The sequence below is a fragment of the Chlamydotis macqueenii genome, chromosome 19 (assembly GCF_036417535.1).
Source record: "Chlamydotis macqueenii isolate bChlMac1 chromosome 19, bChlMac1.mat, whole genome shotgun sequence".
Lineage (NCBI taxonomy): Eukaryota > Metazoa > Chordata > Aves > Otidiformes > Otididae > Chlamydotis > Chlamydotis macqueenii.
Window position 1 is genome coordinate 3,837,873 of NC_141574.1, and position 25,106 is coordinate 3,862,978.

General features: G+C 40.9%; 1 protein-coding gene across 3 annotated transcripts in view; it reads right to left on the reverse strand.

Moving 5' to 3' along the window:
- Positions 1-25,106, reverse strand: part of VMP1 (vacuole membrane protein 1) — a 68,351-nt gene that overhangs the window by 41,063 nt on the left and 2,182 nt on the right. The window contains exons 2-6 of one of the 3 annotated variants that reach the window (XM_086762831.1): positions 22,816-22,947; positions 18,376-18,477; positions 16,048-16,183; positions 13,564-13,654; positions 11,268-11,378 (exon numbers count right to left, since the gene is read on the reverse strand). In XM_086762831.1, the coding sequence (XP_086618957.1) occupies positions 11,268-11,378; positions 13,564-13,654; positions 16,048-16,183; positions 18,376-18,451 (414 nt within the window). In that variant the 5' untranslated portion in view covers positions 18,452-18,477; positions 22,816-22,947. The remainder of the gene's footprint in view (positions 1-11,267; positions 11,379-13,563; positions 13,655-16,047; positions 16,184-18,375; positions 18,478-22,815; positions 22,948-25,106) is intronic. The other 2 variants (XM_086762832.1, XM_086762833.1) reach the window with 2 other exon arrangements.

Genomic DNA, 25,106 nt, shown 5'->3' on the forward strand with positions numbered 1-25,106 from the left:
AAAAGACAAGCTGCTCTGATACCAAGCAAATTATTTTATTTATTCCTTGTTGCTTTACAGGAGACTAATTCAAAGTGCGCTGGCATCCTGTGGATTCTCTGAATACATAGATGCAGCCTGCTGAGATGATAAATGAGGCACAGTCTCTCTTGAAAAAAAAAAAAAAAAAAAGTTCATTGAAGTAAAACTGAAAAAGGGAGGATCCAGAAATTGGCACGCAAGAGTGGTTTTGATCTGGAAGGGAGACCAGAGAGCGGATGAGTGAACAGTGACTAATAACGCGTACTATCGACGTGTCTGCAGGCCCCGGTGGCAATGAGCTCCTTTTGGTACTTGTAGCAAGATCAGCCCTGTCCCCAGCAGCTTCATATCCAAACAAGTAATGTATCTCTACTTTGCTCATCAAGGACGGATGAAAAGAGAGAGTTGAAACTTTCCTAAAATTGTAAAGTACATTTATGGCAAACCTGGGAACCTCCTTCTCCACCACACTCTGAAACTTAGGGAATGCAATCCCATCCCCTGCTTGCCCCTCCCCAGCCTGACAGCTACCTTGGGACAAAGCCATCTCAAGCCATCTTCCTTAAATAAATGGTTTTCACCTGCAGAAATTTGCAATAAAATTCTCTTGAATAGCAAATTTGCATGGAGGAAATCCCCACGTACTTGAGTTGTAAATGACCATCTCCTACGTTCCCCTGAGAGTGAGGGTGAAGGCGCTGTCAAGGCAGTGAGATACGGTGTGTGAATCAAGAAGTATGGTTTTCGGTTCCACAAAATTTGGAAGCGATACCACACTACAGTCTAACTACAGCCAGCTGCGATGGGAGACTGTTAGTTTCAGTTTTATAATAGTAAGAGACAAATTTAATCGCTACGATAGTGAGGCCCCCACCCCCTCGCAAGGTTTCAGTGACGGCATTACCAGCGTTTCTTCTCCAACGGCACACAGGGTTTGTAAAGGAGACCGTCAAACCTCAGGAGAGCAAGCAATGACAAAATACCCAACAGGAGGCTGCTGCATGAGCTTCTTGCCACGAGCAGCTTCTCTCAACAGAATTGCCATCCTTGAAATGGCTTAATGGTCTCAAAACATTGCCTCCTCTTAAGAGAGCTCTCCTAGTCTCCACAACTGTCTGCAAAAGGAAAAATTTTACAAGTAGCCGCCAATGGAAAAAAAAAAAAGGCATTTCACAAAGCGGCTGTAAAAGGCCCATGAGCCACCTGAAGATACACCAATTGAACATAATTCTTCCACTGCAATGTAAACAATTCCATAATGGAAAAAAAGTTGGAATTGTGGAACCCACAGAAGCCACATTTTAACTGGAATAAGAAATAAAGCATAAACGGTTCGTTTAGAGTGATGAAGTGTGGAGCACTGGAAGTCGGAGTGAGCCAAAGGAAAGCAGAACAATCCAGTGTCCTCCTCTAGCAGCAGAGCCCAGCTGTCCTGCTAGTCAACTGGACAACATCTCGCAGCTTGGCAGGCTGCACACAACATCTCCGACATCTGCTTTTGTTCTAGCTCAGCTCGGAAAGCTTACACAGAGCATGATACTTCCACAAAGCCCTGGTTACCAAGCACCTCAAAACAATGGTTGGCTAAACAGGACCACGGTTGCAATGGGGATGGGGGAGGAGGAAGAGTGGGAGGGTGGCTGGATGTTTCATAAGAGAGGTGCCATTTTGCTTTATATTCAGCAATAGTGATGGTTTAACTCTGAATGGAACAGGGAGCCAACTTTAGATGGGCTTTAGGTGCCACCTTTGGAAAACCCCAGTCAATATAGACTCAGATGTTTTCTCTATACTTCTCTCTGTGTCAGAAGGATTAATTCTCATACAATTTTTAATCCTCTTCACAAATAATACCTCCTCCACCCTCTCCTCCTCCTTCTCCACGTGGGGCCACAGTAAACACTCAGTGTTTTGCCTCTCTGCAATAGCTCCCTTTATTTCAACACTTTGGGAAAATCTCTTTGCCTCCCTTTCCCAAAGCAATCCCTTTCTTTGACTATCTGCAGCTCTACCTTTGAAAAGCGCATTTGCGAAACGACTTCAAACCCTGTCATACCAGACAACAAATACTAAAACCAGGCGATTTAGTAGACGTGCTGCTTGCCAAACCAGGAAGAGTCGCTGAAATTCAAGGCATGTAAGATCCTGAACACCAACTGTCTTTCCCTCACCCTCTTCCAGTGATTTTTTTTTTTTTTCCCTTTTAAATTGCAGGAGACACTAACAAGGGCTAACAGAGAAGAAATTGAGAAACATTCTGCTGACACGGGTGAGAAACATTTGCTTGCCACTACTGTCGACCAGAAGGAGCCTGTGGTTAGGCTGGAATGCGATTTGTTAGAAATATCTGTACAATTTAGAAATCAAACAAGACAAGATCTGGTCATCAAGATCAACTCAACATAAATCTATTTTTTAGCAACAGTAATTTAGGGGAGTTTGGAAATCCCTAACTACACAACCCTGATGTCTCGTAGAAGGTAACCTCGAACTCTTGAACTCGCAGGCCTTCAGAGAAGTTTTAGTTCAAGTGACTGAAGGCACCCAAGTTAGAACAGACACTGCTAATCCTTAGAAATAAGTTGTTTTAATTACTGTATTATGAAATTGCTAGAAAGTCTAATCTTTTTATCTATAAGTTATGCTTAGAAATTAATCGGTGCAAGTAGAAAGAGATGGCAGGCTCATGTAAAAAAAAATCAAGACGTTAAAATCCTTAAAAACATGCTGATACGTATAATGCTTACAACAGAAAAGTCTTTACCATAAGGGAAAATGACTGAATATCCAATTAAAAATGAATCATATTTTCACATTATTAATCATTCTGTGCACTTAGACCGTGAACACGATTAAAGCTATAAACAAACTCCGTATCAAGTGTTGGTTTCTCACATGCCCCTTCACAGAAGAGCCATCTTACTGAAGTGTCACGAGCACACAAACAACTACATCTAATTTTAACCTTTTATTTTGGGGGGAAGATATAATTTTAGACTGGCTTTAATTTAGAAAAATTTCACAAGGAAAAGTGATATGTCTGCTAGGAGGGAAAATATGACACTGAACTCACTGCTGAACTTAAGCACTAAAAATCTGCTTTCCTCCACGGATACCCAGCTTTTCATCCTGGGTTCAAGACTCAGCCCTTCCATGGCGGGGGGGACATGTCCTGCTATATTTGATTAAGATAAATTGGAAAAACAAAAGCTTGTTCTCATGGGAAACATCCTGCAAGCATTGCCCCAGGCTGCGACTCATCTCATACTTATCTATGAAGTCATTACACCTCTCAAGAAAGTAACACCGAGTTACGGCATCTTTTTTATCTTCAAGAGCAGTGGACAACTACCCACAAAGAAAACTGCTCTGTGATTAAGAGGGAAATGTTTGATCTGGAGGTGGCTAGCAAATATGTCAATATAGTCTGTCTGTCTGTGTTATAAGATTAAAACGTCTCGTGATTTTATATAACGTCTGGTATGAAGTGCTGGGGGTAAAACGGGGCTCAGAACGAAGAGGAATCCCATACCTAGAGCATCCTCAAGTGACACACACATCCATCAAGCGGTCAGGGCTAGTTTTAGCAGACCATCACGGCATTTCAAGCGATGTATTAATTTTACAATCATGTGCCTGTTAGCAAGTTTCTATTCCCACTTCAGTCAGCCTTGCCCCACAGCGCAGAGCTGATGGAAATTCCAAACGATGAGCCACAAGCTCTGAATATGACTGAACAAGAACCACCGAGGGAGCAGGCACGTGGTACCGCTGCGTGCGTAACAGGGCCACGTTGCTACTTTGAGTAACGTGAAAAGCAGACGCTTTGAAAAGCTGTGCCCACGCTACTTTCTATAGGAGCAGACTCATGTCAGGGAAAGGCACTATTGGAAGAATCCAAGTTTATGCTCTGTTGCTGACAGAAGACAAAAATAATCTGTCAGCATTCCCTCCTTGCCCTTCCCTCGCCACCCACTTACAATTTCTGAAGAATAAATCTAGGCATCTATTCCAATTGACACTAGTAGTGATGACTGGCTTCAACGTCTCCCACTAGAGATGGTCTTGCACTGTTATCGTTATTTCCAGCCTGCTCAAGGAAGCAGTGACATGAAAAGCATAAAGTTCAGGCTGTGCATAAGAAAACTGAAATGAGCAGAGATTCCAAGGGTGTAAATGAGGTGAAAGCACAACATGACCTCGCAGAAGAGTTATGAGACACAGAACCAGTGATGAGGAAGTCAAGAGCAGATAACAAAAACAAAGAGTCAGCATCTAGAAGGTAAAGTCCATCAACTTTAGAAGGAAGAAAAAGGTGTACCGATCATCTAGCTCCTCAGCTTGGCGCAAGTTCAGATCACTACGGCTGGCCAAGATACTCAATATAGCTTAAATATTAATATGGCATCAATATTTTGCGGACTTCTGAAAAGTCACAGCAAGGTAGCTAACCCTGCACAGATGGAGGCGCTTCACATTAGCTGTTTACTGCCGCAGTTCCAGCTTTAGATAAACCGTCCAGACGCTGACGTACACCGCTTTCAGCGGCACTGGAGGCCATATATGGAACTCACAGTCACACCATTTCGGGCTCTGACTCATGAGGTCCGGCAATTCACGGTGGGGCAATACGGGAGGTTATTGCTTCCAGCTGTTCCACCAGCCCCTACGCGGGAGGTTACCACCCTCGGAGCAGGACAGCGGGACCGGCTGTGTCTGCTCGCTAGCTGCCAGGCTTGCACCCAGAACTTAAACCACCATCGATTGCAACTCACGCTAATGCACCAGTCTGGGGAACTGAGGCTCAGTCCAGTCTCTCAGACTGAGCTGCAGCAGTTGAAGGGATTGCTCTTCCACAGCATGATCTAAACCAGAGGCGCTGGTTTTATTCTCTGCAGGTATCCGACGCGTACAACAACACTGGGTGCACTTAGAGGGACTAAGACTCCAAGTGAACATTTTGCTCCTTGAAAATGCCATTTTTAATCTCAGACTTTTTAAATGCAAACAAACCACAAGAAGACTTAAGAAACACCCAGGTTACACAACTAATCTGGCAGCAGTGTCCAGTTTAATTCATTGGACCCTTCCAGTCCATCAGTGCATTATTAATATCAATGCTGCAGTTTCACGCAGAACAAAGCCCTTGTGAGCTGTAAGCAGGAGTTCCTGTCAACTGATGGTTAGCAAAAGTTATTTTTTTTTTTCAAGTTATATGTTGATTCAAGTATTCCAGGATGTTTCAGTTCATTGTAAAAAGCTTAGGACAGCTGGAGGAAGTAGGTTTAAAGGCATGAAGGAAACAAATGAGAGAGTAGGATTCACAAACAACCCTCACACAAACAGGATCCATTTCAACTTACTTTAGAATTAATTTCTGTCTTCTGCACCCACTATGTATTTTTCTTTCAACTACCTTAACAAGTCAATAGCAGTAATCTGAGCACAGATATCAGACAAAACCATTTTTTATTCCATTTGTTTTAGGCTTCACAAGTTGACGTGTGAACTGGAAAACAGTATGGGCTGAAAATGAACACCTCACTTAACAAAAATAATTCAGTGCAGGGAAGGGGAGCACTGCTGCACCCTCTCACCTGGCTGAGGCAGCTCAGCTTGTGTTTCTCAGTTTTTCCTTTACACGCAGGACCCACAGGTTTCTGGGTTACTCACACTAGAATGATCCACATGCAGAGAGCAAAACTTCTCAAGCTCATAATCACTATGAAAATACTCCTGTATTAAAGTCACAAGTAAATAAATAGAGAAAAAAAAAAAAGTTCTGTGGATTTCTAAATTCTTCTATCTACTTCATAAAAGTGGAGTAAGTCTTGTTTTGTGAGCTTTTCTTTTTAGAAGTACTTTAGTAATTTTATCAGGAGTCTTCCTTCCTGGAATCTGGAAACTAAAAGGAATTAAGTTTGATTTTTAAAAGTTTTTAGTAGTCTTGGCAAGAAAAGGTTTTTTATTTGTGGGTTTTGGGTCTTTTTTTTTTTTTAATTATTTACACTGACAATATATTTTTTTTAAAGCTAATGGCCTCATCGTTACACAAGGTGTCTGGATTTTAAATCTTCAGATTCTAACCTAAACCAGTTCAGATAGGGCCACAACACAACTCATTTCAGCTGCAAACTACCACACTTTCGGGAGGCCAGAATGTGACCCCTCGCCAAAGCCAAACCCTGGAACCAATTCAGAACAAAAGCGACATGTTGAACCCTCAAGCCCAGATAAACTCAAACCGGCTCTCTAAAGCCAGCGCTGTCAATAAGGACACTGTCCTTTCAACTCACTTCTCTTTAAAGAGGGTTTTCAGTTCTTTTTCATGGCCTGAAATTATTGCCATGCTCTCTTCCACGCTGCTACAGAACACCCCAGTAAGAATTAAGTGACAAACCCACATACTGCAGTTCTGAAAAAATTCGAACTCTTGCGCGACCTCCGCACACAAAACATTCCTATTGTACCTCACGTTTCCTGTTTGTGCTAGTCCACAGCCCGGCCACCACTGAAAACCTTTTCAGCAGTTGCTCCACTTGGCTCTATCAGCAAGCGAGCAGAGATCCATATTTAAGAAACAAAAACACAAACAAATGCAAACAGCCAAGCTCGCTCTGCACTTTTGACCTGTGAGGAATCCACTCCCATTCATCCCCCACCATTACGGATTATAACAGGCCATACACAGAAGGGACATTTATCATCCGCTTCTCGCGCAAGACTCTTTGACAGGCATTAATTCTAAGCTGATTTTGTTTGTCTCGGCCGCATCTTTTGCAATCCATTTGCCAGAGTTGAACTGAAACCAAATCACGAGGCCAGGCGTTGCATGAAGATGGCAGCGGCGGCACGGGCCCAACCAAGCGCACCACCTTGCCGTCCCCCGCTGCCCGCTGGCCCTCCCGCAGCTCATTCCGTTCATTTTGTGGCAGCAAACAGACCTCTCCAAGATGTTCAAATGCAATAAATTCCTGACGAGTTACCCTCAGTCCTCTTCTATTGGCAATTAGGTGATTCATGCCATTTATAGTTTAATATACCACCAGCAGAAGAGCAAATGTCTCAGGTCTAAGAAAAAAAAAAAAGTACTGTGCTGCTAAAAACAGTATTTAGAGTCATCAATCATAATAGTTTTATTTCCTACAGAACCACATCATGATTACTATTTTTAAATTGTTGTTTTTAAAGAATTGTGAAAAACCTTTAATGGACTTTGGGAAAATAAGCCAGCAGAATTGTTTTGAAAGTGTCAGAATAAAAAGGATTTTTGGAAGAACGGCCTGCTTCCCTGTTTCTGCACTGAAGATCCGCTCTGTGCCAGCCCTTAGCTCAGTGCCAATTTGCATCACGAGAATAGTTTCCCAAAAAGCCATGTCAAATTTTACATTCAGTGCTGGCTACAACTAAGCAAGCAGCATTAAACTAGGAACTAATAGAGCAAATGATGTTCAGATGCTTAATAATATATAGGAAGTTCTTGAATCGCAGAAATAACAATAAAAATCCTATTACTGAACTAACTGCCTTGACCTCTCCCTCCTAGACAGAGATGTATGCAGCAAGAATGTGCTGGTGAGCAACAAAATCCAAATCAGATGTGAACCAATATTAACCAGGGGCAGAAACACCCCCCCCCCAAACTGAGGCTGCATTAGGCTGTAAAATCTACTTTAAGCAAACTGTTTCCAAGTACTCTCTTCTCAGCTAACCCCAGGATCTCTCCTGGCACTTGAATTTATGCCGCTGCAAAAAACAGCTGGTGAGAGATGCTCTGAAGAATCCAGACAAATGACAGTTTTCAACACTGGAAAAACAGCCACCCAGGCCAGGGAAAGCAAACGCCCAGAGTCATTCATATACTGCATCTATTGCATAACTGCCTCTACGATCTGCCCAGCCAACAGCCTGCGCTTATGAACTGTTTGATATGAAAACAGTTGTATGTGGTAAATGGAGGGTCGTATTTTAAAAAAGATGCACCTGTGTGACAGCTGAGGAAGTTCAGGCGCGCTGTCTGAACAGGTGCCTACATGCCATCCATTCCTCCCCCCGGCCCTTCACGGCAGAGACAATACTGCAAGCATCAACAGGAGCTCAGCAGCACATGGGTGGGCCCACGAGCATTGTTCTCTAAGCATGTAATTGCATTCCCGACAATCTCACTGTACATACAGATTTAAAATGAGCAATTAATTAAAAGCAATTTAAAAACACTTACTGAGTCTATTCTCTATTGCCAGCAAAGCCACGCACTAAAGCAGAAGAGGATTTGCCGCTTTGTAACTTTTCATTTCTTTGAATCAATAGAAGAATAAGTTTTACCATAACGAAGAAATGTAATTAAGTATACGGAACATGGAAAGCAGACATACATTAATGTGAAAGTTAATATAGCAGGTTCCTCGCTTAACTTATTGTATTGCTGCTTTTAGAGGCAGCTGCTGCACAACGAACAGTGCAAATTAGTTGAAAACTCCTCCTTTTTGAAGGCTGGAGCTCCCAATGGCATTGTTTCCAGGTGGGTATACTATTCTGTAATAATTAACCCCTAAAAGTTGTACCAACAGTCTTAAATTGGTACTCTGTTCCCTTTCACCCAAGGCGTAGGCACAAACTGTTGCGATATTAAGGAGCGTATTACTACACTGACAGCGCCGATACAGCTCTACTGACAAGAACATTAACAGTTCAGGTACTTAAAATGGCAACGCATCGTTTTACAACACATTGTAAAACTTGCGTTTTTACACTCCCACTGCCATCTAGTGGCTGCAAAGCCACATGTGTTCCACCAAGCCTTCAAAGCCCAGAAAGTGCAATTGTCCTAAATTTACAGCCCATGCCAGTCACTAGATCTTGCCCAGGGGAAAAGAGGAAAATGAATCTTTGCTTCTCTTTCTTCCTACACTCACCGCCTTTATGGAATCCCCTCAATGTAACAGAAATACGCTTATCTGCCTTACAGATTTAAAGCACACAAGTATTTCTCCAGGACACCTGTATTATTACACGCGATGTTGAAGATATACAATAAAATGTAATAAAAATATAACCACCTTCTAATTCTTCAGTGCAATCTATTTTGTCTGTTTTGTTCCCTCTAACACAGTTATGTGAAACTTTGCCTCTTACATTCCAAATAAATACCTTCACTAACAATACTAACCTAGATCTCTTTTCCTAGGTGATGATGCACCTCCCTGTAATCTTTGGAAGGCTGTTCACCTCTCGTACAGCCACCGTAAACTATATTGATGAACCAATACAGAAGTTCTATTTTGTATACACAGTACTTTAATGTTAGCTCAGGTCATGGCCTAAATATATCCACTAGGCTCACATATAGGAAAACTTAAGTGATATGTTACAAAATTTAATTTATTTTCTATTAAAGTAATTTAGAACTATTTAAACATATAGATTTTTGAAGAGAGAGTAAAAGAAAGGTCAATTAATTCCACCCCTTTCCTGGAAAAAAAGAAATGGTGCTGTCTTATGAAGACTTCTTCATGTGACAAAATCATCTTGGAGTGGCCTAGGGTATAAAATGACAGCACTCTTGCTACCCTGTGTCAGATCAACATACAGCAAAGACACACTACCCACTTTCAAATATAGTTTAGAAATGGTGGATAACATTTCTTATTTACTAGATTTCTGACACAACATGTAAAAATTAAGAATAGGAACTGTATAGTAAGTAAGCTCTCCAAACTGCTTCAAGAAGATTTCTAAATACATGAAATCTTTGGTTAGAGGAGATCTAATGTTGATTCTCACTGGTTGACAGCCTAAGAAAATATAAAAGATGCAGAACAAGATGAAAATCTATTGTTTAAACAGTTTCCTACTTGCTAATTTAAATAATGATCAATTCATTTCTGCAGCAAACCTGGAACTGCTTTCCTTTCCCTTCCTCTCTCTATCCTGCTGAATATCTGGTGATCCCGTCCTGCTGCATTTTCACACCCACTCTAGGCTGGCAGAGAACTCAAGCTGAGCTGATTTTGTGAGCGTGACTCCATGTCATGCATCATTCAATGCTGGTTTGCCTCTCCAGCGAGGCAGAGCACCTTGGTTCGGGACTGACGATTTTGATCAATACTCCCTCTGTCCAGCCCCTGTCTTACTGTCCCTAAGCTATTAAGAGCATCGTCTCCGCAAGTCAGGGATCTGTACGTTGTCAGTTCACTGCTGGCTAAGCACCATCCAGTGTTACATAAAAATGCTCAGACTCTGTATTCATCAGCTTTACTGAATTTCCATTTCCAATCATTTAGACTGACAGCGATATTTTTGCCTAAAAGGCTACGCATGCATAAACTTGTTTCTGTTTAGCAACAGCTTCTTCTCTCCTGCACCTTCTGCCTGCACAGTCTTTAGGAGAGAAGCTATGCTAAGAGTAAGCCTGACTACTGCAATTGCAGCCCATGCAGATACCATTCGATCCAACAGGCATTGCCCTGCTGGGTGGAAAAGCACGAGTTTCTTGTTTCTTGTCGTATTTTGTTATTGTTAATGATTAAAGCAGTTCTGAAAGTAAACATCTGTAACTGCTCCAAATACAAGATGACATTTGTTGCATAAACTGGTTTTAATTATTTTGTGGCCATGAATCCTTTTCTTAAATCCAGGACAGTGGTTTCATAAACAAGAAACTAATCCAATGGCCAGAAGCAAAACACACCCAAACATTTCCCCTAACTTTCCTAGCTAAGTTGAGATAAACAACATACAAATTTTCAGAACAGATATTATTTTTTCCTTTGTAGACAAACATTTTTCTTACTATTATTTTCAAAGCAAAATTAATACAGACTCAACTTTAAAATAGCTGCCTACTTCAGTGGTTTCAGCTAGAAAAACGATCATCTTAAGCTACTACAAGAGTGTGCTGGGAAATTCTAAATAGAAACATTTGAGTTGCACACACCAGAAAATGTTTCATTTAAATTAGGAAATTAGAGTTTGCAGATTTTGACCCTCTGTTTCAAAGTGAGGATTAACAGCAGGCTAATATCTACAGTTCAGCAAACAGAGCATACGAACTACAAAACAAGGTTATAGAGCACAGAATATGAATGGCATTCACCAGAGCCCAGCAGCATTGCACTAAGGACCTATTTTCCTCCAGAAGTACTTAACATTTAAGACTTATGAAATAATCTTTATTCACAGATTTAAAAATATGCAACAATTAAAACAGTCGATTCAGAAAGAACATGGGATGGCAATATCCTTACCAAATAGAGCAGAAAGGTGTGGAGACCTGTTCCAAGTCCAACGGAGGACAGAATGCCTAATCCTACCCAGTAGGCACACCAGAAGAACTTTTTCTCCATGTACCGCACATACTGAAAAAGAAAAGTCACAAAAGAGGAAAAAAAAACCAAAACCAAGAATGTTGATATCTCTTAGGGGCGAAAGTTAAAACTACAAACTAACGCAGACAGTCATCTGGATTACAATAACTGAAATAGAATCCTAGATACCTCTATTTGCAGTTTATTACAATTACCCCGCAGATGTGTACAGAAAACAGCGCACTTTGAAAAGAAAAGCCCACGCACTTTAGAAACAACAAGTTTCCAAGGAGATAGATGAAAAAATCAGGTCCAATAGCAGAGGGTTGAAATGCAGAACAGGCATACTAGGTGTGAGAGTGAGCAGCAAGCCCCAGTGTCTACAGGAGCAGCAAGCAAACAACGCAGGGAATTGCCTGAACAGGTTAAATAAAGGAACAGAATTAGCTGCCCTCTCAGTTGCTCTGTTGAATATTTTATCTCGGACCAGTGAGTAACCAGGTTTGTTACTTTTACAAAAAAATTAAAACGTTGGTTGTATGTTGCACACATAAGTGAGGGAATATGGGAAGGTCACAGCAAATTCTGGATGTAGAAAGTCCAGCTGGGTACACTGGAGAAACGGGAAGCAGTACCTCCCTCTCACTGCCATGAGAGCAATACTGAGATGAGCCACGTGTCTGTACCATAGCTCCAAGAAGAGGTGCCGTTTTATACCATCCATGGACCAACAGCACCCAAATGAAGTTTACCAGTCTTAACCAGGCTTTGACTTGGTAAAAAGGTCCTGAAAATGCCAAGTGAAAACCACAAATAATACTTCACTATTCTGAGTATGATTTTGGAAGGAAGTGGCTCATAATTGAGTATACACTGATGGTACAAAGAGATAGGTAGAGGCACTAGCAGGACGTGGACTTTAGGGAAGGAGCTCTGGAGGAAAAGGGAGACAGTTAATCTGCTGGCATTCATGACTGAGACACCCCAGAACGGAGAGCTCCAAGCACTGGCTGGACCCTGCAGGTCACAATCCCCTTGCCAGTCCCAGAGGCACAGGTTTGTTCCCAGCAGGCTCAAGGAAACCTCTTGAGCAGCACTGCTCTGCCAAGCCTTGTCGCAGTGGAGGTCCAGCAGCCAGCTCAGTGGCCACGTGCCTCAACACCAGTTTGTAAGAGCCATCTAGTGGCAAATGTTCAGTGCATCAAGCTCTGGCCAAGGCCACCAACCAGGGCAGTTTTTAACGAAGCAGCTATTTGTCCATCAGGAACAGGCCACCGATTTACCATCTACCAACTTGCTCTGCATGTAAGTGCTTAGATCTCAAGCATGGGACTGAGCGAGCAAAAACGCAATGAGCTGAAGCAGCTCATTTCACTGCATTTCAAGACCCATCCTGGGAAGCCAGGAGTCCTGTTGCAGACGTGCCCCTCGGGCAGGCTGTGACACACCATAGCAGTATGGATGTAACAAGTTCTCTGAAACTGGGAACCTGCTGATTTCAGAGCGGTAAGATGACTCAGTTGCACGAGGAAATGTTCTGTAGGGTTTAAACGGGCTGTCTGCCCTCAGGGAAAATCTGAAACTCAAGGAGAAATAGGGAGGGGAAAGGTGTAAACAACACCATCACCTTATGCTTAAGCAATGGCTTACAGTTCAAATGATGCAAAAGCATCAGTACTCATGTACTCCAAAGCACAAAAAAAAGTTTTTAAAACAATCATTTGAAAACAGTGGGGATATAAGAAGCATAGCAGAAACAGATTTAACCATGACACCATTCTATGTCTAGATATATGCTTATCCTAGCATGGGACAGGGGTCAGGAGACCCACCACAGAAGAAGAAACATTTCTCAGGAACCACAAAGTTCCCTCATGACTCAGTTTAACAGTACATCTCAAGAGCTCAAACCACTATTAAAAGCTTGTTAACAGCAGATGTGAAGGAGCGCTGCAGCACTGGAGGTGTGCTTATTCAGGAACGGATGAGAAGTGGAACACCTACAGATGCAACAGAATAGATCAAACGATACAGCTGATCATTCCGCATCTCTAAAACGCAACTCATCCACACGCAACAGAGGAGTCACGACAGGAGAAACAAATATCCTTAGTGAGTAGGAGTTCAAAAGACACATTACAATTTTGTGAAGACCCCATCCAATTCCCAGTACATCTACTTAGCACAGCAACAGGAAGTATTAGTCACCAAGGAAAGAAACTTGTAAACCTCATACCTGTTGATGTGTTCCTTCAACGTAATACGTAGCTGTAAGCACTGCAAGCATCAGTAAAAAACACACCAAGATACTTCGCCGATGCCACAATCTTAAAAGACAAATGGCAATTAGGGTTTTTCATAATTTAGCATGCATTTCAAAGTAACCTAGTTATCCCTGTAGACTGGGTCTGCGTGGATGTAGTCAGTGGGGACAATGGCAGCTGAGAAGTCTGCTATTATAAAACCATAAACCTCCCAAGAAAATATCTGAGGAGCCTTTATTCTTCATGGAAAAATCTCTGCCTCACTGTCAAGTGAGATCAAAGATCAGTCATGCTTTTTTTTTTTTTTTTTTAAATAAAGAAAAACAAAGTAACTGTCTGAAAACAAACACAATATGATATGAAAACAAATATTCAGCTTCTGCAGCCAAGACAGCCTCAAACATAGGGCCATCAACAACATCCACGGTTAAGCAAAGTGTAAAGCAGGCACTGGCTGTGGGCAGGGCATGAGCTGTGGGTGGGATACAGAAGTGCTAATTTCAAACTGTGCTGGCGGGTAGAACCACAGCGACAGTAAGAGGAACAAAGCTTTACGCTATTTTGGTTCCCCTGATGTGTTGAAATTAATACCTCTCATAAGAGCTCAGAGTTTAAGAAATACATTTTAGCTAATTATGAAGTGTTAGGAAGCTATGGCAGAAAAGTGTTTTCCTATGTAATTTGATACCAAATTACTTTTGAGCCTGTTTAGTTTTCTGAACTGCACAGTTTACTAAATTTCATTTGATGTGTATGTGGCCACACACAGATCAGCAAATACAGTTATTATTTTCTGGGAAACACTACTATGGTGTCACCTAATGATATAAAAAGGCAAATGCTAGCATCACAATCTCAGATATGAAATAACAAACTATGAACATAACTTATCTATTTAGACAGATAGAAAAAAATATAAATATGAGTGTGTAATACAGAAAAACAGTCACAAATATTTCATATTAAGCAAGATGAAAATAGTCACTCTAACTTTCCTTTAATTTTAAAATAATTTGTGCTGCTTATATGAGAATTGGATTTTCAAGTGATTGTCATCATTTAAATCACAATTTACTCAAGTGGAACACAGGACATCATTAACAGTCAATCTGAGGTCTCAATAGCTGACAACAGGCAGTGTTATTTTTTTAAAGATACTGTCACGCTAGTGCTAGGCAACATAGATGTGCTGCACAGCAGAGGATGCAAGTGCTGTCTGTAACAGACCTTGATGTCTAGAAGCTAGGTAATAGCTGAAAGTCAGACCTCAAATGTTATTTCTGCTGGGATTAAATAAATGCTTGGAGGTTCTCAGAAATGACCCATGTAAGACCCAATAAAACAGGTCTCAAACAAACAATTCCCAGTGATAGCTGAAAGAATGCACACAGTAAAATAAGGAGGTTTGGGAGTTAGATTTGGGCGGTGGGGTGTGGAGGGAGCATAAAAGGGGATTCAGACTACGCTACACAAACCTGGTATTTTTCATACAAATCCTTTCAGAAGATCAAAATGGAAAACAGAAGTTTCTCTTCGTGAATCTCACGTGTCAGAACCTTGAACCTAGCCCAGAAGGGTCAATGAACATAGCCTGTTATCACCAATCTCAGCTCACGCTGCAAAGGAGCAGTCCAACAGCTAGGATCACCCAAGGTGGTACTAGATCCTATCTTGCGGCTGGGAAAATGATTGTAAACTCAATCCCAAACACAGAAGATTCCAGTTACCAACACAAGCACTAGGATGGCTGCTACTCTTGGCTTTTTCAGTTGCCAATTTTACTCACGTTTGCCTTTTTGCACTCCAAACCCTCTCAAGTCTAGTGTGTTAAGAAACAGCTATGCATTTCAGCATTAGTAGGGGACATTAGGATTGCTACTTGCACATTTTCTCACTGGAATAACAGCCCATTGAATCCAGCATGTAAATAGTGCTTAGGGAAAGTGCTTTAATAAATCATTTCCTGCTGTGAAAGGGACCACATAGCTCAGAAGCGAAGTCCTCTTCGCAGCGTCATAAACATCACGGCAAGTTCCACGTAATCCTGAACCCTGCCCTAGCTGAGCTATTGGAAGATCATTCAGCCATACTGAACACATATATTAATAGATCAGTACTTAACACTGCAGTCGTAAGTACAACATCTCTTGCCTTAAGGATCCCTAAACACTGTCCCACTCCTTCAAACTGGAACATTCAACTCTTCAGAAAGGAAGTTTGCCATTTTCTTCCATTGACACCTTACTGTATTTACACTTATGCAATTTAGGCAGAAGGTCTGGGTACACAGACAGAAGTTCCAGTAGCCACCTTTAAGGTACAAAAATAAATGTTTTCTGAAAGAAGAATTTTAAAGTTGTGAATCATCAGGGAAAGTGAGATGTCAGAATGACCTACTGAATCAGAGCATGGGTTTCCCCAGAATGCTTAGTAGAAGTAAAAGAAATTATCTTTACTTTATGGTCCATTCCTTCAAGTTTATTAGAGTTTCCAGGAAAAAATACTGCAACGTAACAAGTGGTTGTCTCCACAGTACAATATTCAACCTCTCTTCTCGGTCCCTTCGCTTCCGTTCACTCAACAAAGAGGAATCTGCAAATGAAAAGCAACAGAAATGTAAAAGCACAGGCTGACAGTTCAGATCCTGTCCCACTCAAAATTATACTTTGGTGGTGGGTTTTTTTGGGGTTTGTTTTTTTTTTTTTTCCCCACTTTGTTAGGAAGTTAATGTGAGCTCCCAGTCATCTCTTCAGCTCTTCACAAAGCATTTGCTCCAAGAGCATCAGAAATCAGGTGACGTCCAGCAAAGGAAATAAGGTGGCCTTTTTCCTATGTGTAGCTGACAACCATTCCAGAATCCATATTGTCTCAGGGTACAAAAAGTCTGGCACATCTATTAGCCTTTATGCAAGGTACTGGACTGCTAGTTACAAATCAGCTAATATATTAGGTCAAATGTGACTATCACCCACCAGAGAGACCACGTTTCACTTTGAACTTTTGAATTTGGTGCTCTTCCAAAGCTATTCTCAGACTTCTCTAATCGAACTGGATTGAATTACACGTGCTCTTCATACACTTCAATCACCGTGTAACTGGATAATAGCATCTACCCTCCCAGTCAGGATCCTCAGGCTATGGCAAACCTCGCCATGCCGGTCAGCTCCTCCAAAAGAAGCCCAGCAGACAGGAAGTGCTCCCATGAAAAGGATCTGCTTTATACTACAGTCCTTGGCTGCGCTGACACTATACATTTGGTTGCTTTTAACTGCAGAGATTTGGTTACAATGCAGAGCTCAACACTGTCGTAACACCAGTCACTGTACACTACCATGCAAGTATAGAAGAAAGGTTCTTCTAAGAAAATGAATTTGGAAATAAGATAAAAATTAGTATCACAAAACAATGGAAAAAATACACAAAAATAACTCTTGTATCCAAACAGACAAACTTGTTTAAACATTACTTACTACACAAAGCCAAAACATATGCATTCTGTTTTGTATACATTTAAAGCATTGCAATAATATTCATAAATTTTAAATTTGTAAAAAGTCGTTGCATTTGAAATATTAATTGAATCTGAACCCCCAGCATATTGTAACCCAAGATGTATTGTTTCAGTCTTATTCCACTAATTGGAACATGCTGCCTTATCAGATACTAATATTTACATAGAATTTGCAGACCGCAGTAGTCACATAACCCATTTAATTTTTTATTCTTTAGCTGTGAGCATCAGTTGCTTTAGATGAACTAACAGAAAACCTACAATGGTAAGTACTGGATGACATCCACACTCCCTCAGAGTCACAGAATGATTTAAGCCTTTAAGTAAAAGCCTTTGATTTGTTCCATACATGCATACAGTTTCTCTTTAAATCTTGCCGCATGCATTGCTTCAAGAATTTCTATTCTCTATTTTTTCACTTAGTGTGCCTAATAAAAAAAGCTTCAACCTTGTTTTTTATGATTTTGTTTTTAGTAAAGGTCACAAAAGACAATGGTGTAAGACTGCACACAACTTGAGAAATCACTTGGTTACAAAACGTAATTAAATATGGAACTGGCACATTTAAAGACGACAGGAAACAAACTAAAATGATTACCATTTCTCTGCTATGCTACACGGCACAGATAATTCAGGGACACAAAGCTCTTCATGAAATGTTCTCAGGTTATTTTTCTTGAATCCTAAACATTAACCTGAGCCTACTTCAGACATACCAGCAGGAAAAACAGAGGCGAGGCAGGAGATGTAGTAGTTAACTGTTTTGTTATTTATCACTGAAATTGATAATGAAGCGAAAGGTCAACAGAAAAGCTAGGAATCGGGAGACTAAAAACTGGATTTCTCCCAGAGTAAAGGAGATTTTTGTTACTAACTTTTCACTGCCAAAGGGTGGGGCTGTACAGTCTGACTTTTACAGCCACATATTTGCCAACATCATTTAGTTTTTAAGCTCAGTCCTGTTGCAGCCCCTGTTGATACCCAAGTCAGTTTTACAGGGCTCACGTGCATACCAGCTACAAAGTAGGAACTCTGGAGGGAGAAAAGAGTATAAGAGAAAACTGAATGGAAATACACAGCCTAAAACTATTCTGTGGCTTTACAATACATAAATCCTCTAGACTTCAGACTCAGAGATGACTGAAGTTTCCAAGATTGAAGTTTCACATTATCTGGGCAGAAGGTGCACCAACACAAGTTCCTTTCAGTATTGTGCTGGCCACTTTACACACCAAGCTGAGCAGCTGAGAGCATGAAGTCCTTTTCCACCTACCTGTAAAGTTTCCATTGTGCTGTTCTTTGATCATTCCTATGCGTCTCTGGTCACAATCTGTTCCATTCTCTGCCATTTCATAGATCAGTCACGTATAGGGATCTAACAGCAGAAAAAAAAAAAAAAGAAAAACCATAACGTCTCCGTTTCTGGTTATGAAGACTCCATTTACTCCATAGTCAGAGGGTACAGGTAAACATCCAGCAGTTCTTCCAATCCAAGTCAGAGTTATCCTGCATTACACCATTAAAAAGAGAAAGTGATTCAGTTCCCATAATGACAAAGATTGAAACATTTCTACCTACAAAAATCTGAATTTTTCACTTAAGTGACAAAAATCCCTCACTTCTGACAACTGAACAAAAGCTCGTTAAACAATCCCTTCTACTAATCAACCCACTGTTTGGGCTCCAGAAGCAGCAGAGCTTCATACAAACCTCAGTTCATTCCTGACAGAGAGGCTTAAGGTTTGATTCTCCTATTAGCAAGCATCTATTCTGGCACTAAGCTTCCAGGTAGTTAGTATGCAAGCAGACAGCAAGAAACTCACAGCCTAAAAAAAAAAAAAAAGAAAAAAAAAATAGCCCTCAATACGGTAACTAAGATACAGAATTGCATCTCATGTTGTGCACAGTCTAATATCTCTAAACCAGAAAATGTAAAACCTTCCATAGAAAAGAGCTCTCTGATGGAAAGCTTTTTCAAAAAGTGTACATTCTCTGCTAGTTTAGCCTTTCTCTATTGAAATCAGCCCTAAAAAGTCCAAAAGAACATCTGTGGTTTTCCTTATCCAGGACAGTAAATAGTGCAATAATTGGAAGCCAGTATAAATGAGAATGTTGCAAGAGCCTCTTTTTTTTTTTTAAAAAAAAAAAAAAAAACTGAACAGCTGACAATTCTTACACAATCAAGCACAAGAAAGTAGCCAGTCAGACTCCTTGCTTTAAAAATCCTCCCTTGAATCTTAAAACAGTTTCTGGAATTTTATTTTGAAAAAAAAGAATCCTACAAAGCTAAAAAAAATGTATTTGCATTGCATTTGTCCCTGTAAGCAAACATGATTTACAGGTTGTTTTTTTTTTATGCTGCTTTTGTTGGAAAGAAAATAGTGTAATATTGAAATGACAGGTTATATAAAACCATCTAGTGGAGAAAATTAAAGTTCTACAGAAAAAAATACTTCCTCTTTGATTTACGTTAGGATTAAGAGCCAAGCAGCAACTCCGGTTTGGTAAACAGGAGTGAGATCATCCCTTTGATTCAGACTGCAATGATTTTGTCATTTTTTTTAAATGAAATGTTAAAATATTTCAGATACTGTATTTTTTTAATACTTCCAGGGTTTCACAAGTCAGTTTTAGACAGATGTTCTTCTGAACAGGTACAAGTCATGTGCATTACTTGTAATACAGATAAAATTGCCAGCTAGAATGGGATTGTTAAAGGGGTTTTACTTAAAATCCAATAGTCAAAAGCATGAGGGTCTTGGGAAGGAGTCCTTCCTACACTACCTCCTTCCTGAAATGAAATGCACAGAAGTAGAAATTTGCCTAGTTAAACAAGCTGGCAGAAACGAATCTCTTGCATGTTACAGTTTTTATTCATTGAAACTTGGGCCCCAGAATATGCAGACCACCAAGAAAATTAATAAAACAGCCCTGCAAAAGTTTGCTTCTGAAAAAAAAGCCAAAGGGCTCCATAGTCAGGCAAGGAGGAGCCGACCTGCTGCAGTAAGAGCTCTACAGCATCATTCTGCAGTCACTTGCTTTGAACTGTTGGTCAAACACCAGAGAAATGTGAACCTCTTTCTCTCCTCCGATCACTTTTATAGCAGCCTGACACTCTGGCAGTCAGTGGAGTTACACCAGTGCTTAATTGAGGATAACTGGCCAGTTGCTACGGTGATACAAGGATCAAATGTTTAGCCATCTCCTAATTTCATTTGGACAGTAAGTCCCTGTACATGGAGGAGTGTTTTATTTCTACTGACTGCACTTGCTAGTGGTGCTCTTATTTTATATATCTATCTATCTATCTATATATAAAAATACATATTTATATACATAAACAATATCAGCTTATATACACACAGGTATATCACACACATTACACACATTCACACACACAAAACTCAAATTGCAGAGGGGAATATTTAAATTGGGCATCCACAGTTAGAAAGGCTGACGTTCACAGAAAGCTGCTTAGGAAGCAAAAGCCATCAGAGCCGTTCTGCACACAGCCACACTAAAAAAAAAAGCCATTAGGGTTTAGAGAACTTCAGTCACATTTCATTGGCTTAAATATAACAAACGTTAAAAAAACCCAAACAAAACTTAAGTGGAAGCCACATGTTCCTCATTTTGAAATTAATCTCTTTTCCTTGTGCAAACTTAGCCTTCAAAATTGAAGTCTCAATTGGTTTGGTCTCTGCTCTCTGCTTAATTACATTTCAAGAAAGTTAATTTGCTGTGATACAAACCACTCTCCATGTCTGATGCTAAAATCTAGGCTGTGCACAACACTGCCGCTCCATGAATTGAATTCCACTGGAATCCATTAAAGATCTTACTGGCACATAAAAATCATCAGTCTCTAGGGATCTCAGGTGCGTTGTTACATCCGTATTACAGCTTTTCACAAGCTCAACTAACAGAGACAGTTTTACCCTGCCTGCTTGGAAAGGCACTAAGCTGGGATTAGCTTTGCATAACGCTACCTCAAGTACACAAGTCAACGTTTACAGCAAAGCAGATAAATAATCCCCTTGCACACTTCTGTAGGGCGAATACTTGCTAAGAAGGTCTCAAAGCTCAACCATTCCACAGAAAAGTTCTAAAATCTTGTATTTAAAAATACAGTTGACTAGGAGATTTGCTACCTATCACATGGCAAGTCTGAACAGGCTGCAATTCAGAAACCAAACCCTTACTGGTTTCAGAAAAAAACTCCTTGGCTTACCAAAGTCTAATTATACTTAAAGCATCTTAGCCCAAGGAACTGGAGAATGTGCATCCAGAAAGCTCAGCTCTCCGATCTGTTGCTCTGTTTGACGTCTATTAGAATCACTAGTCCTGCACTGATGTCTCCCCGTGGAGATTAATTGGAGTGGGAGTCTGACCCAAAATGGAGTTATCCTTCATTACCTGAGTCCACATCGTCAAGTCTACACCAAATTCATGATAGCTCACCACAGGAAATTAAATTCCATTTGCTAAACAGAACTTCACTTCTTAAGAATGCTGAAAAAGACAGAGTCCATATCTAAAAATAAATTTGCCTAATACATTGAGTAGTTACCAGCAAACAAACTATTTAAAAGAGTGAGAAAAACAACTTTGAAGAGTTTTTGCATCAGAGTTGCTTACATCATGTTAGAGCTGTGCTCACACAAGACCTTCTTTGTAGAGCTGAACAAATAGCCCACAATACACTATTCAGCTTTAGTGCAATCCACAGCATTAAGTACAAAAAGACAATTATCGCTAGTCAAAATGTAAATTGGTCAACAAAAAGGGCTTATGGTAACTGTGACTGGTGCTTCACAGCGTAAGTGAGACAAAGCATAACAAGCCATTAGAGCACGAGAACATAACAAAATCAGGCACTGCAATCTCTGCACTCCCGTAATCAGAGACAAGGACAGAAATCTCTTCTTTCTGAAGCTCTGGGGAGGCTGCTGAAGCACCCAAGTGCTGGGTGTGCTTACGTAAAAGGAAACCGTTTAAGACAAGGCAGTTGGATGCTTGCACTCTCGGAGGAGCAGAATGTGGACTCACGTTCTGTACTAAGGATTTTTTGAGGACTCCTTTCCAATGTGCAGGAACAACAAAGAAGCTGTTAAACTATTTTAATGATCTCACTGCTTTCCCAGCCATTGTTTGAATCACTAACTCTTACCACTTCTTACTTAGTGAGACCCTGGAAGCCTGACTCTCAACTCCATCGAAGTTACTTGTCACACAGCTGCTAGAACTAGATTTATCGCTTAGATCATTTTGCTGATGTTTCCTCCCAGCCACCTTAGCAACACACCATTTACCATTTTCAGCCTTTCGTCATTTCTTGCATTTCAACCCATATGCTCCAATCCTGTCGGTATCCTGCTGCCTCTTTCTCCTCAACTTCTCTGATAACTATTCCTTATTCTTTATCTACACCACTGTTCTTCAATTACAATAAAGAAAACAAAAGATTTAAAAATGGACTTTCACAGGTGGATACGTAATTGCACTAACCTACAGTGTTACACATCTGTAATACGGTTTTGTTTCAGTCATCAAATGCTCTACATAGGCAACAATTTACAGAGGGAATAAGTTAACAGTTTCTTGGCAAACTATCAATTTGGAGAGTCCTCTCCCTCAAAAGTCAAAGACTGCCTGGCACATGAACACATTTAGGTAAAGGAGGAGTTCAGCCTTGAAGCGAAACATTACATACCCTCTCAGCTCCGTACAACTATGTCACTCTTCGCTACTTCTTCCGTATTTGAAGCCAGTGGAACACACAACTACGTCCTCCGCTCTGCAGACATTCAAGACCAAAGCGACTGCTCTTCCAAACCTTCTGTCCCTACAGAGTAAGATAATACTGTTCATCATGTGATAAAAAACTGACACAGTCTCTAACTTGAAGGTTAATAACTTTCCTAAAGATGACAGAAAATAGAAAAAGTAACTGCTTGATTTTTTTTCCAGTCCTTAACACTCATGGGAAGCATTCAATTAAAATAAATTAGGACACATCTGAAAGTCGCTTGAAATCTCCATAGATTTAGCTATAATGAGTTACTTTGATACGAGTGCATTTATTCCCATACTAAAAATGTTTTTCTAACTAAAATAGTTTAATCCCTCAAAGGAAAAGTAATTCAGTTAAAGACCACGGGTTTCCATTTTGTGGGTTATGCCTCTGTACGCCAGACCTATTTTACAATTCCTAGCCAAATACCGTTCCAAAAAAGTCATCTTACAATTTAGAGTTAAAATTGCCATTTTTTTTCCAAAAAGACTTTGGGACATCTTTTAGGAAAGAATGATTTAATATTGTTGTAACTCAAGTTTCAGGGATGCTGTACATTTTCTTTTGAGTTCTGTCCCTGCCATTAGGGAACATATATTAAACTGTTCTCCCTGTTGGATTTTCAGAGGTGAAACATGAATGTTGACGGTTGCCTGTGTAGAGCCAGCAGTAGAATCAGGTGCTACAATAATACATCAGAGTCATTACACAATACGTAGATGAAAAGGCACGGATGACGGTAGGAAAGACAAAATTCAGGTTGTGCGGGTCTTTGCAGTGATCTCTCACTGGAATTTCAAAAATAAACATTTAAATAAAAGAAAGGAAATTGAAGTAACTGGGAAGGTGAACGTTAGCAGTGTAGCATCTCATGCTACAATGCAGATCACAGATCAGCTCTGCGCTCCTTACGCTGGCAGGAGGCAGCAAGCCTGCGGTGCAGATCACAGCTTAGAGAATGTGACTGCTCCTCTGCTGACCGGGACCGCGCTCAACCAGCTGCCGGGAAAACCACTTCAAGGTTATCGGAGAGGGTGAAATACGCTGGTGAGAGGGTGACCTGAGGAGATCACAAGAGACCTCCTTAGTGGTACTGCTGTGCTGCTATGCTAACAGTAACAGTTACAGTTTCCTAAGTGCCCAGCTCAACTATATCCAGGTTCTGAATGAGACAGCGTGATAATGCACTGTACTTCACGTCCTCTCTCAAACGGGGCTTCAGCGACAAGCACGGCCACAGCACTGATCAGCGCCACAACAATGTACCTCGCGGGGACGGCAGGTCACGCGTGCCCGAGCAGGCCTTTCAGCAAAACAGATTACTTGGGAAAAACTGACAGGAGCAGAGAGAAAGGCTTTAGAGAAAGGAGCCACATATCATTGGAGAAAAGACTAACTCAAATTCAGGTGACTAAAGAGGCACGGCCTCTTTCACATCCCCAGCTCCAGCGGGCTCTATAGAAATCCACACACATGCTGTCTGCCAAGAGGTTTCTCTCGCAGCCCTCAGACTGCGTTCTGCCTTCAGAAGGTGGCAGTCAAGCTCTCCGCCATCAGCCTCCCTGTGCTTCCAAAAGGCACAGAGGAAAGAAAGGTCACGGGAATTATCACAGGATGTTAGCATACCCTGCACAAAAAAAAGGCCTGCTAAAATTTAACTAGGAGAGTACAAAGAGTTAGAAAAATAAGGGTATAAACACAGCCTTAAGAATCACCACATCTGAACTCCTCCAGCAGCAGGTGGAGGGTGCAGATTTGGCAGGAATTTTGCCTTTATCCTATCTCGTAAGGGCTGGGAGGCAGTTCCTCCCCGAGAAGATGTTTGAACCTGCCCAGCCATTAAATCCAGAGTGCTGCTTCTGTAAGAGGAGGTACGGCAGAGATAAAAAAGAATTAACAGAAGTACCTAACAACTCTGTAGAAAATAGTAGCTGAAAGACGCTCCTGAAGTGATGACTTCTGCTTTCCACAGATGTTAACAGCCTCTTAACTGGGACCATTTCAGGTTCCACTATGGTCGCCTTGGCCATTCAAAGAGAATACATTGCCCATACAAAGTGAATCACAGAGGCTAATTCTGAGCCTTGTAAGAGAGAAGAATATTCTTTTGAGAAGTCTGAAATACACTGAACAAGAGCCTGTCTCACTAATAGCAACTTACTGTCTCCTGGGTCCATCTGCTCAGTGCAGCACCAAAACCAGGAAGGTGC